Raw genomic sequence first — 12,470 nt, 5'->3', positions numbered from 1 at the left:
TTACTGATCATTGGGGAAGCACATAAGCCAATTATAAATTGTCTTGTTATAAATTCTACATGAAAACAAAGGTGTTAATCAGAGATGAGTTTTGTCCCTTTGGGAGATATAATGGCAATGTCTAGATACACTTTTAGCTTGGAGAGGCACTACTGCCATTGTAGTAGAATTCAGCGATGCTGCTGAGTATCTTGCAATGTTCAGGCCAAATGCACACACACAAAGATTTATCTGGGCCATTCTGAAGCTCAGAAACCTTATTTTAAAATTTTTACAGAAGGAAGATGTTATTTATTTATTATTATATTTATATTATTTTATTACTACTATTAATTATTATTATTACTACTACTATTATTGGGGGGCGGTTGAGACAGGGTCTTGCTATGTAGCCCAGGCTGGTCTCAAACTTGAGGTGATTCTCCTGTTTCAACCTCCCTAGTGCTGAAATTACAGGTATGAGCCACCACATCCAGTGACATAAGGAAGATTTTAAAAAGAAGCAGACCACTGTGCTGTACTCTGACTTGCATTTCCCCAATGGACTTAGTCGTGCTACAGATGACATGACATACTGTGTCAGAGTAGTTTTAAAAGTCAGACAATCTATCTTTTTAAATTCGGAGATAAGATATAATCACTTCAGAACTAATAAATAAGGATAAAGATATCTTTACTTAATCATCATCTATATATAGCACAGTTTTTAAAAATTACTTTTTGTTAAGTAACTGATAATCTAAAAAAGGGGTTCCACAAAAATGAATCTAGCTGATATCACCAAAAATGGCAGAGTAGAGAACTCTAAAAATCTCTAACTTCACTGAAGCTACCAGGCACAATGTTTTAAGAACTCTGAAGTCTAATAACTTACCACAAGCAAAGAAGTAGCATTACATTTTGTTATGTACAAGTATCTCTGCCACCGGCTAATGGAATGGAGCACTCAAGGTAGAACATTCACTTCCATGAGTACTTAAGGGCAGAATACAGACGGCTATTATATGGAAGAGTCACTCAACAAATAATTGGCTGCAGCCCACATAAGCAGTAACAGTAAGCTCTGAGAGGGAGAAGAACTGGATTTCCAGAGTTAACAACATTGTAACATTCAAATGTCGGCGCATAACAAAAAGATTATATCATGTAAATAAACAAGAAAGTGTGGCCCATTCACAGGGAATAAAGAAAGTAACTAGATATCACTGAGAAAATAAAGACACTAGATTTACTAAACAAAAGCCTTTAGCTTTCTTAAATTTGTACAGAGCTGAAGGACACTGGACAATGAACAATCTAGGTAACCTAGAGAATATGTCTCAAATAAAAAAAAAAAAAAAGACATAGAATAAGCAACCAAATAGAAAATTTGGTGCTAAAATGAACAAGTAAACCAAGCCTAAGGAAACTCTGGGATATCATAAACTGGACCAACACATGTACTGTGGGTGTTCTGGGAGGAGAAAAAGATGCAGACAATGTTTAAAGAAATAATGGCCCAAAATGTCTTAAATCTGTCAAAATGTATGAATCTGCAAGCCAAGGAAGTTGAATAAATATTAACTAAGGAACACTGCAAAAGATCCCCATGAATATGTGCTATAATCATACAGTACAATATGCCTTAGCTCAAAGCCACCTGAAGAAAAAAAGAACATCAGTGACACTAACTGCACAGAAAATATAAAAGCCACCAATATTGCAGCTTTGGTTTGGAACTTTTTTCCCTTCACATATGATTCTAAAAAATCAAATGCACAAGACAGTAATTACTAACACGTTAACACACAACAAATGAATATTTAATTTGTAACAACACCATATGGGAAGCACTATAGTAGTAGTTCTATATGCTACTGAAGGTAAATCTATTATCAATACAACCTTGACTGTTATCAAATCAGAATGCTAAATTGTTGTTTAGAATGTTAAAATGTTGGCACACCTTTAAGGCCAGATTTGTAGGTTGCAGAATCACTGTGAATTCAAAGCCAGCCTGGGCTACATAGTAAGTTCAAGGCCAACCAGAACTACACAGTGAGACATTGTCTCAAAAACAAAACAAAATCAAAAAAACCCCCAAATGTACTGAAAGTAGGAGAATGCCAAGTGTAATCTCCATATTGGGGGGGGGGGGGAGACCAGAAAAGTAAATGAGCAGGCAATCAAAACAGCATATTCGCTTTGGGCAATCATGGCATGACTTCAGGTATAAAAAGAATAAGTACTAATAAAACAACATTTTAACAACTCTACAAACGAACTAGATACAACAGACATATACTGAAAACTCCAACCAACATCTGCAGCATTCTCCAAGTTAGACTATATTTCAAAAAAGTTATCAATAAATTTTAAAAAGATGAAAATCATACAGAGCATCTTCTCTAACCACAATGGAATTAAACAAGAAATCTGCAGATATTTGGAAATTAAACAAAACCTCTTAAACCACCAATGAGTGATAGAAGAAATCAGAAGATAATTAAGAAAAAAATATTTTGATACCAATGAAGACAAAAAGTACCTATCGAAACTTAGAATATTCAGTGCAAATAGTAGTCACATGTACCTATAATCCCAGCATGCTGGGAAGCTGAGGCCTATAGATCTCAAGTTTGAGCCCAGCCTGGACAACTCAGTGAGACCCTGTACCAAAATTTGAAAAATAGGGGTATATTTGGTGGGAATACAGCTCTAAGCAAAGGCCTTGGTTCAATCTCCACAGATGTACAGAAACAGACAGACAAACCAAAAAAAGCCAAGAAATCATTAACCCAATGTGATATTACAAGAAACTAGAAAAAAAAAAAAAAAAAAGCAAACAAGTAACATGGCTAATAAAAGTTAATAATAAACATTATGCAGATAAAGGACAGAACGAACAATTGGTTCATTAAAAACATCAACAGAATTGACAGACCTTTTACTGGACTAATGGAACAAAAGCAAGAAAAAAACTAAAATAAGAAATAGAAATAAGGATAATAACTTCTTACCAGAAAGAATCAGAAAAAATACAAGAATGAGTATACACCAACAAATTTTAGATGACCTACATGAAACAGACAGATTGCCAAAAATACACACATTCCCAAAAACTACTCAGAAATTTAAAAACCAGAATAGCTCTTGTTCTCAAAACAAAACAAAAAACAGAAAAATACAGGAGATGTAGAAGATGTGGAGAAAGTAGATCTGAAAAAAAAAAAAAAAAAAATGCGCAGCTGCTGTCGTTAACAATATAGCAGTAGCCAGGCATGGCAGCATGTGTCTGTAATCTCAGCACTCAGAATTCTGAGACAGGAAGATGGTCACAAGTTCAGCCAGCCTGAACTGCACAGTGAAATCTTATCTCAAAACAAATAAGCAAACAACAAAAAACAAAAAACACAATATATAAGTTGCTATACAATTAAAATAGAATTACCAAATGGCCCAGCAATTCTCCTTTTAGGTATGTGAGTATCGGTGGATACATGCCCATACACACATGAATGAGGAATTAAATTATAAGAACTGTTACAACACCAAAAAAAGTGAATGTAGTTAATATTACCAGATTATACAATTAAAGCAATTAAATGAAAACATTTATGTGAATTACCTCAATAAAAAGAAAAAAATGAAGTCCATTTAAAAATTCCACTAAAGGGCCAGGGATATAGCTCAGTGGCACAAGCACCTGCCTGACAAGCACAAGATCCTGAGTTTGATTCCTGGTATTAAAAAATAAATAAATAAATAATCCACTATAGTGCTGAGAAAGCCTAAACTCTGAACTTAAAGAGCTCTGAATAAGAACCTGAATTCTTTACTCATGAAGGCCACAGTTTTTTTTTTTTTTTTTTTTTTTTTCTTTTTCATTTTTATCGGTACCGGGGATCGAACTCACAACCACCTGCTTGCAAGGCAGGTGCTTACGCCGCTAAGCTAAATCCCCAGCCCCCATAAAGGCCACAGTTATAATCTCTCCTAGAAGAAAACAAAATTCTGGAAAACAGGATACTGGTGTCTCAATAAATCCACAGAACCTGGAATAGTACATATGTGTATACAGAAAATGAGTTCCAAAGTAAAGTGTTATCACTGTTAGTATCTTTTTTTTTTTTTTTTTTTTTGTCTTTTTCATTTTTATTGGCACCGGGGATCTAACTAACGACCGCCTGCTTGCAAGGCAGGTACTTATGCGGCTGAGCTAAATCTCCAGCCCCTCACTGTTAGTATCTTAAGTACTTCCAACCATCTATAGATGAGTTAAGGGAAATATCACTAATCATAAAATTATGAGAATGGTAAAGTGTTATGTAAAGTTATCACATTATTCTTTTTTTTTTGTCTTTTTCCTTTTTATTGGTACCAGCGATCGAACTCACGACTGCCTGCTTGCAAGGAGACGCTTATGCCGCTGAGCTAAATCCCCAGCCCCTATCACATTATTCTTAACAAAGATTTAATAATATTACAAATACTAAGTACTTTATTTAACATATTAACATTGTACTCTGTCATAAATGTATTTTTCTCCAAAACTGTACTGCCAACAGGTTGATTCCTTTCTTTCCTGATATAAAATATAATGAACTAGAGAAATCTTTAATGGCACATAATAGTCCAAAGGTCAAAGATTTTGGAGTCAAACAGATTTGAATCCTGGTATTATCATTTGCCCACAGTCTGTTTGCAGTATAGCAAGCTATTTGGGTCTTTTCAATTCTGTCTCAAATGAGCAAGAAATAACATCATAGTCTTAATACTTTGTGCCTCTGAATTAAAGATGAACATAATCAGAAAGCTCATAGAAAGTCTGCCAAAAACCAAGCTATTTTGTACACCGTTCCCACACAAGCAAGGAACCCAGGTAAAGATTAGTTACCACTGTAACTTGGAGACATGTAAGTGGTGAAACTACCAAAATAACTATTAGTTATAAAACAGGGATTTGCCAAAGAAAACTGGAGAGTCAAAAAAAAAAAAAAAAAAAAAAAAAAAAGAAGGAATTATACTTGTTATATAATTTTTTAAAACTCTGCAGGCAGGTCAGAGGGGTCAGTTCTGAATAAAAATATTCTTGGTATTTCAGGGGTGGGAAGTGAAGAAGGGATAGGAAGAAGGAAAGGAAAAAGAACACTAAGTTCAACAGACTTCAATTTTCCTTTCTTTTTTTTTTTTTTTCAGTAAGCACAAAACAGGACCTATTAGAATCTGGAAAAGCTATCAACTGTTTTTAAGTATGTTAGCTCTATCATAACAAAACCAGTATGCTAAATCTATATATAACCAAACTACAGGCAACAATGTAGATCTTAAAAAAAAAAAAAAAAAAAACCACCACCACTAATAAATTACACAAGAAAAATCATAGAAAATTTTAAATAAAAATTCACTTGTTATAAACCAATGAAGCAATTCAATTTGTAAAGCAGTTGTAGTAGGAACATAGAACAATACAATAAAATGTCACTGCTTCAGACTCCCCAATTCCATAAGACTATAATCACTATGAGGGAAAAATGCTGGTTTGCTCACTGCCTGAAACAAAATAGTAATCAGCATATAACAGATGTTCAATGTATCTGTTCACTAACTCACCTCCTCTCTTAATATATATCAGTTTTCCAATCATAGCCTTCCATGTCTCAGAGTATTGTTATTTTATAGTTATTTGTGTATTTTCCTAACTTTGTTTGAAAAAGACTGTAAAATAATCGAAAAGATAATTGTTTCTTTTTAAATTTTTCTTTTTAAATTTCTTTTCAGATTTCTATTTGTATGTTTTCAGATTTCTATTTTATGTTTTCAGTCTTAAACTTTACTAAGTGCATAACTTGAATAAAATCATAAAGCTTTTCAATGGAACCATGTGTCACTCCCTGTTCATCTCTGTCATACAATAGTTTCTCTTGCAGTCTTAAAAACAATCATGTCACATTTACTTAAGAGGAAGTTCCTCATATATCTCAGTATATAACTACTAATAAATTCTCTGGAGCTCAAGCTATTCCAGTAGCTTCTCCAATGACATTCTTTGCTGTACCATAATTTCTTAACTTCAAAAGGAATTTACTTTCTCAAGAATTCATAGCTTAGGCATCATGCATGTACTATACTTGAAGCAATATAACTACTTCTTTTAAAACTAGAATACTTCAATAAAATTGGCAAACCTACATGACATATTTCTTCAAAACTAACAAGCCCCTCCTCCCAAGAACTTTCCCTCATTGTCTCAACTAGTTAGGCAGTCCTTCAGACAAATACCTAATTTGTAACTATACTTAAAAACTACTTAAGTGAGTTTGTTTTCATTATTGTTCATTGCTACTGACATGACAAGAAGCTACAAGCTGGTACGTATTACCATTTTTCTGGTAAGTGAAAAAGGAAAAAAAAAAATCTGAAATCTAGCAGGGAAAATCCCCCCCAAATCTATGAAGGTGATGGGAAAACTTCTGACACTATTATGTAATAATTTTGAGTCAATTATATTTTGATGCAAGACTCTCTGCAAATTACCGTTTGAATTTTTCCTTCTAAAAAGTTAAAGCCAGGCCTGGTAGCACATGTCTGTAATCTCAGCACTTAGGAGGCTGAGCCAAAAGGATTACAAATTCAAGGCCAGGCTGAACTTCAAACTGAGATCATGTCTCAAAAAAAAAAAGTTCTAGATTGAAAACTTCTTGTACACTACATATTTTTATTTCTCAACTGCAAGCTATAAACCTTGATGAAATCAAATGTACCAAAATTTCCATTATCCTCATAAATAAAATTTTGTCATATACCAATAGACTCTCAAATTTGTTTTAATAAAAATGAGTAACTTGTCTTTTTACAAGAATACAATTTTCAACTTCATTACCCTAGATTAAGTGACATCCTCCATAAAAATATTAAAGTCTAAATTAAAGAGCAATTCAACAAAGACCAAATATTATATTATAACTGAGTTTGAATTAATTACATATATATTGTATTGTATCTTGCTATCTTGAGTGTGACATGAAAGACATAGCTGTATAGTTTTCACAATATTACAAAATACACCCCATTAAATTAGGACAACTCTCATATATATTTGTGTTAACTTCTAATTTCCAGCAGATATATATAAATATTTGAAACAAGGCACTTTCAACTGATTGTTTATCACAATTACATTCAAATAATCATTGTAACACATAAGAAAAAATTAACTTACTGTCTCGGAGTGTTTCCCAAGCCCACTGATCATTTCTGAAGAAGAGATGTCTTTTGATTTCTTCTACACCATTTCTCCCTAATCTCACTTCTCTGAGTAGAAACAAAGGAAAAAAAGTAATTAATCATTAATCTTACTATAAACTGTCTAGGTTTATTTTAAGCAGAACACTAAGCCTGTGCAGACTCACATCACCTTGAAATTATACTGTCACATAATTTTCAGCTGAAATAGAAAAGTTGAGGACCGAGAACATTAAGCCAAAAGTGTAATCCCCGTACCCTGAGAAGATGAGGTAGGAAGATCACATGTCCAAGCTTACCATGGGCAACTTAGTGAAATCTTGCCTCAAAATTTAAAAACAAACAATGGCTGAGGATGTTAGTTCTATGCAAAGGCCCAGGGTTCAAGCCCCATGACTGAAAACAAGAATTTTTTTAAAACTATGAAAAATTATGCAGAAACAGAGATTTGTTAATACGTCATGAACTTCTATTGATAATGAAAATCCAAACAAATCACCATCTTGCTTCTATATAAATAAAACTCACTGCATTTTATTGACAATTTTTTAATACAGTAGGGGTACAAGTTAAAGATTTTTTTGTGCAACTAATTTCTCACCAAATTATGTCAACAACTGTAGAAACCCCTTGTAAAATTTAAATTTCCAATTTATAACTTCGATTTTTTTTTGTCTTTTTCGTTTTTATCAGTACCAGGGATCAAACTCACGACTGCCTGCTTGCAAGGCAGGCGCTTATACTGCTGAGCTAAATCCCCAGCCCCACTTTGATTTTCATGACCAATCAAAAAACCAAAGTTGAATGTGGTGGCACACGCCTATAATTCCAACACTCAGGAGGCTGAGGCAGGAGGATCGTGGCAAGTTGGAGACCAGCCTGGGCTACAAAGGTAGCTCAAGGCCAGCCTGAACTGCATAGCAACACCCTATCTCAAAAAGACAAAAAAACCCAATGATGACTAATTACTGGTACTGCTACAAAATTCAAAGCTTTACATGGACCAGTTACTGATCACTGGCCTCTTTGCTATTTTTTTAAAATGTGCATTTAGTTGAATTGAACAGAAGAATTCAGTACCTTTTGTTCCTTAGTAGAATGATTATAAACAACAAGAATGCCTCAAACTCCAAATTTTTTCATCATAAAAGATAAATTGCTAGATGCCTGACACTTGCTCTAAGATTTTACTGATTCTCTCAAATTGGATTAAAGAATCTGTTCTATGACACATAGCACTCATCTCATTGTAATTATCTCTCTGTACCACAAATCTTTGTTTTTCCTAAAAGATGATGAGGTATCTGAGAAAAATATGTATCTTGCTCATTTCTGTATGTCTACACCTAATTCATGGCATAGTACAGCTCTTTACATTAAAATAAAAATTTGAAAACTATCTTTTCAAGCTCTAAAAGATGTACTTAAAAAGGCAAGTTAAATTTAATTAAAGTGAATTTCCAATTGAAATATATATATATTAGACCTTCCTACTCTTTAAATTAACAATATACAATAATCAAAATTAAACATAATCTTACTAAATCATCTGCTTCACTTTTAAATGTGAAAGTAAACCACACAAGAGTGCTTGCCAGCATGTATAAGGTTTTAATTCCCAGGAATGCAAAATATAAAAATGAGGAAAAAAAAAGTACGAAATATGCTATGTGTTTAAAAAATACAAGTATATTTATAAAATGCTCATTAATCTAAAAAAACACAACAGTAATGACTACGCCTAAAAGAAAGGAAGCAGAAAATTTATATATCATGCCTGTAATCCTAGTACTCTGGAGGCTGAGGCAGGAAGATCATGTGAGTTCAGGACCAGCCTGGTTTACAGAATGAACTCAAGGCCAGCATAAACTACATTAGCAAGACTCTGTCTCAAAAAGACAAAAAAAGGAAATATATATCTATGTTTTATAGCTCTGTGCTATTTATTTCAAGATAATTTATCATCAAATAGAAAAAGGCATAAATTGGAAGATGTACCACCTTTTTCATGTAAGTGGGGAAAATGGTTCTAATTAATTATACCACTGACATAAGATATACTCTAATTTCAGAAATTAACATGTTAAAAAAATCTTAAGATTTGATAGATTAAATTACTAACATCATGATAATTAAGCAAGTTAAAAATTTAACAAAAACATTTATCTGGCATAGCCATTAGTCAAGACTATTGCAACTTCTAAGTGAACTGAGGCACAGAAAAGATACCAAAATACAATCAAATTATGCTGGGTTTCATTGTTGTAAATAATTTGGGCAATGACTGCTTTTATATTCTGACAGTTTACATGTAGGGGCTCAGATATGGACTTAAAAAATTGAGCAGCAAGATGAGAATTCCTTAAAATAAATACAAATTCAATGTCAAGATTATTTACCTGTCAGTAAGGAAGGCGCAAATAAGATTTTTTGCTTCTTTTGATATATCATTGTCATCAGGGAAGGTAAGTGAATTTTTATGGTTCATAATCTTACTGTAAGTTCCAACCAAAGAATCTGCATAAAAGGGCGTATCACCTGAAAGTTGATTAAAAACACAGAGGCAAAATACCAGAATTTGAAAAATCTATTTCTAAGGAAATGCATCAATATTATCAACTGAAAATGACTATATGTTAAACTAAAAACATATACTTAGTATGTAGAAAGAAATAACATTAGAAAGTTGCTTTTATAAGCCTTTCTCTTAAAAAACATACAGAGCAGATCTGGATCAAACACTGCTTAATATAATAATAATTATATTAGAAGCAGCCAAGTAGTAAATTTTGGCATAAACAACTATATTTCAGGCACACAAAATGCCTTTACTCACCTACAAGCATTTCATATAAAAATACTCCAACAGACCACCAGTCACATTCTCGTCCATAATAACCATCACCACCTTGAGATTTTAATACTTCAGGGGAAATATAATCAGGTGTTCCAACTGCTGTATCACATCGTACCATACCTTCCTAGAAAGATTGTCAGGTTGAATTTTAATTATTAGATACAGATATAAAACCTCAATATTTAAAACAATTGTTGTCTTAATATAAATTATGGAACTCAATCTTTGGATTATATAGTATACTAACACTTAATGCAAACTTTCCAAAAAGTATAGTAGAAAGTATACACAATATATTGAAACTATATCTATTACATAATATAAACACTGGTGACTTTTCACATTGGCATTATTTATTATTTCCTCAGTTGGTCAATAAATGATCTTATTTGCAGAGAATAAGCTAATGCAATCAGATTGAGGGGCTGACAGAATGAAGTGCTTTATAACTTAAAAATACTGTTTTGGTCATTTTTTACTAAGTAGCTATTCAACTATCCTCGAACCTGTGAAGAAAAGGTATAAAACTATACAAATACGTATGAGGAAAAGGGCATGATAGTGTTAAGGACATTCAATATGTACATGATACACATTTTAATACCTTCCTCCAAAATTATTTGTCACATACCTTATTATTGCAACAGAATTTTAACTAAATGCTCACACAAAAGTTCTCGTGGATTGTTCCCTTCTAACCAATAAATTTCCTTTTAAAATAAACATAGCATCCTGACTATTGTTCTGTAGTAAATTTAATTTAAAAAAACTCTTTCAACTGAGAAGTAACATATTACTTCCTTCACCTTGTATATGTTATTTATTATATAAATAGTGATCATAAATCCCTTTTTAAACTGACTCCCAAGATAAGCAGTAAAATCTACACATTAACAGAAGGCAATATTAAAAACACATACATTCTTGAAATCTAATTTTTATGAAAGTCTTAATTTTAACACTGGAGTAATTCCATTTCTAGTTACCAGTAGTGTGTGTTAGAGTTGTTAGGAAAGACTGGCAACCCACAGTTTCTCTAAATAGAGGAAAAAAAATAAATCACTAACAAGTTACTAATACAACACTGAAACCATGGCATTTAGTTCAACAAATAAAGTCACATCAGTTCTGGACAAATCCAGATATGGTTAGTGAATGCAAACAGCATTTTCTAAAGGACTATGTGTCTTAGACTAGCAAAAACCAAATGAAAATGGAATTAACTAACCTTATTCATCTTCATACAAGTACCAAAATCTGCTAACTTTAAATGTCCAGATTTATCCAGTAGCATATTATCAGGTTTCACATCTCTGAAGGGGAGAAAAAAAACAGTAAAGCATGTCTGAACAAATCAGACACTGAGAAAAATTATGAGGCAGTTATTTTAGGCCAGGTATCCTTAATCCATACAAGGCCACCTTTGATCCACATGTATTCCCTTATCCATACCAAGAAACTAGAGTCATTAAAAATGAAAAAAAAAAACCCTCTCCTTTATATGTTAATACCTAAAAAGCAGGCATAGAGATTTCCTTTTCTTTAGAGTTTGATTCTACTAGGCAGAAAATCAATGACTTGAGACACAGTATCAAAAATATAATGCTCAGACAAAAAAGATAATTAAGGTATAGAAGATAGTAAATACTCCAGGACAGGGTCCAAGCCACTTTCATTTTTGATTCTTGACACACAGCACAGCAATAGCACATGTAAGTCAACTAGTGTTTGTGGAAAGTATGAAATTCTTCTTTTAATGAATAAATATGACCTATCTTATTAATCAAAAGAAAATTAACTACACAAATTAAAATCAAAGTAACACTGACATATACTTGAGGAAATTAGTTGACAATTTTTACTTTTCACAATATAAAAGCTACAGAATCAAGGAGCACTAAAGAATACATTTATATCGACATTAAACTAAATGCTTATACTAGAATACCACAATGCCACTTATTTTAAAGGGAGGAGACTACAGAGATTCAGAATAAAAAATGTTAAATAAAGTTTAAGTTCTTTAGATATTCAACTCATAAAATTTAAAACATATTTACCGATGAATAAAACCCATGGAATGGATTGCATCCAATGCAAGAACTACTTCTGCAGTATAGAATCGTGCCCACTTTTCAGGCACATCGTAATTGCTCATTAGATTCACAAGATCTCCACCAGGCATGTACTCCATCACCATGTAGAGATATCGATCATCTTGGAATGCATAAAAAAGCTATGCAAATACAACACAACAACAAACTCATTAAGAGTAAGCAAAAACTGTTTCATTTAAAAACTAGCAAAATACTAATATGAAAATTAAAATGATCAAATTGCAGAATAGCTCTAAGTACAGTTAAAAGAAATGACAAACATGCTACAAATA

General features: G+C 32.6%; 1 protein-coding gene across 1 annotated transcript in view; it reads right to left on the bottom strand.

Moving 5' to 3' along the window:
• Positions 1–12,470, bottom strand: part of Rock1 (Rho associated coiled-coil containing protein kinase 1) — a 123,347-nt gene that overhangs the window by 61,847 nt on the left and 49,030 nt on the right. Inside the window, exons 5-9 of the mRNA XM_003474112.5 lie at positions 12,142–12,317; positions 11,310–11,394; positions 10,061–10,205; positions 9,624–9,762; positions 7,202–7,293 (exon numbers count right to left, since the gene is read on the bottom strand). Coding sequence (XP_003474160.2) covers positions 7,202–7,293; positions 9,624–9,762; positions 10,061–10,205; positions 11,310–11,394; positions 12,142–12,317 — 637 coding nt within the window. The remainder of the gene's footprint in view (positions 1–7,201; positions 7,294–9,623; positions 9,763–10,060; positions 10,206–11,309; positions 11,395–12,141; positions 12,318–12,470) is intronic.

Source organism: Cavia porcellus, unplaced genomic scaffold (assembly GCF_034190915.1).
Source record: "Cavia porcellus strain 051 isolate PalLab524CR breed Dunkin Hartley unplaced genomic scaffold, mCavPor4.1 scaffold_20, whole genome shotgun sequence".
NCBI lineage: Eukaryota > Metazoa > Chordata > Mammalia > Rodentia > Caviidae > Cavia > Cavia porcellus.
This window is presented reverse-complemented; position numbering and strand designations above follow the sequence as displayed.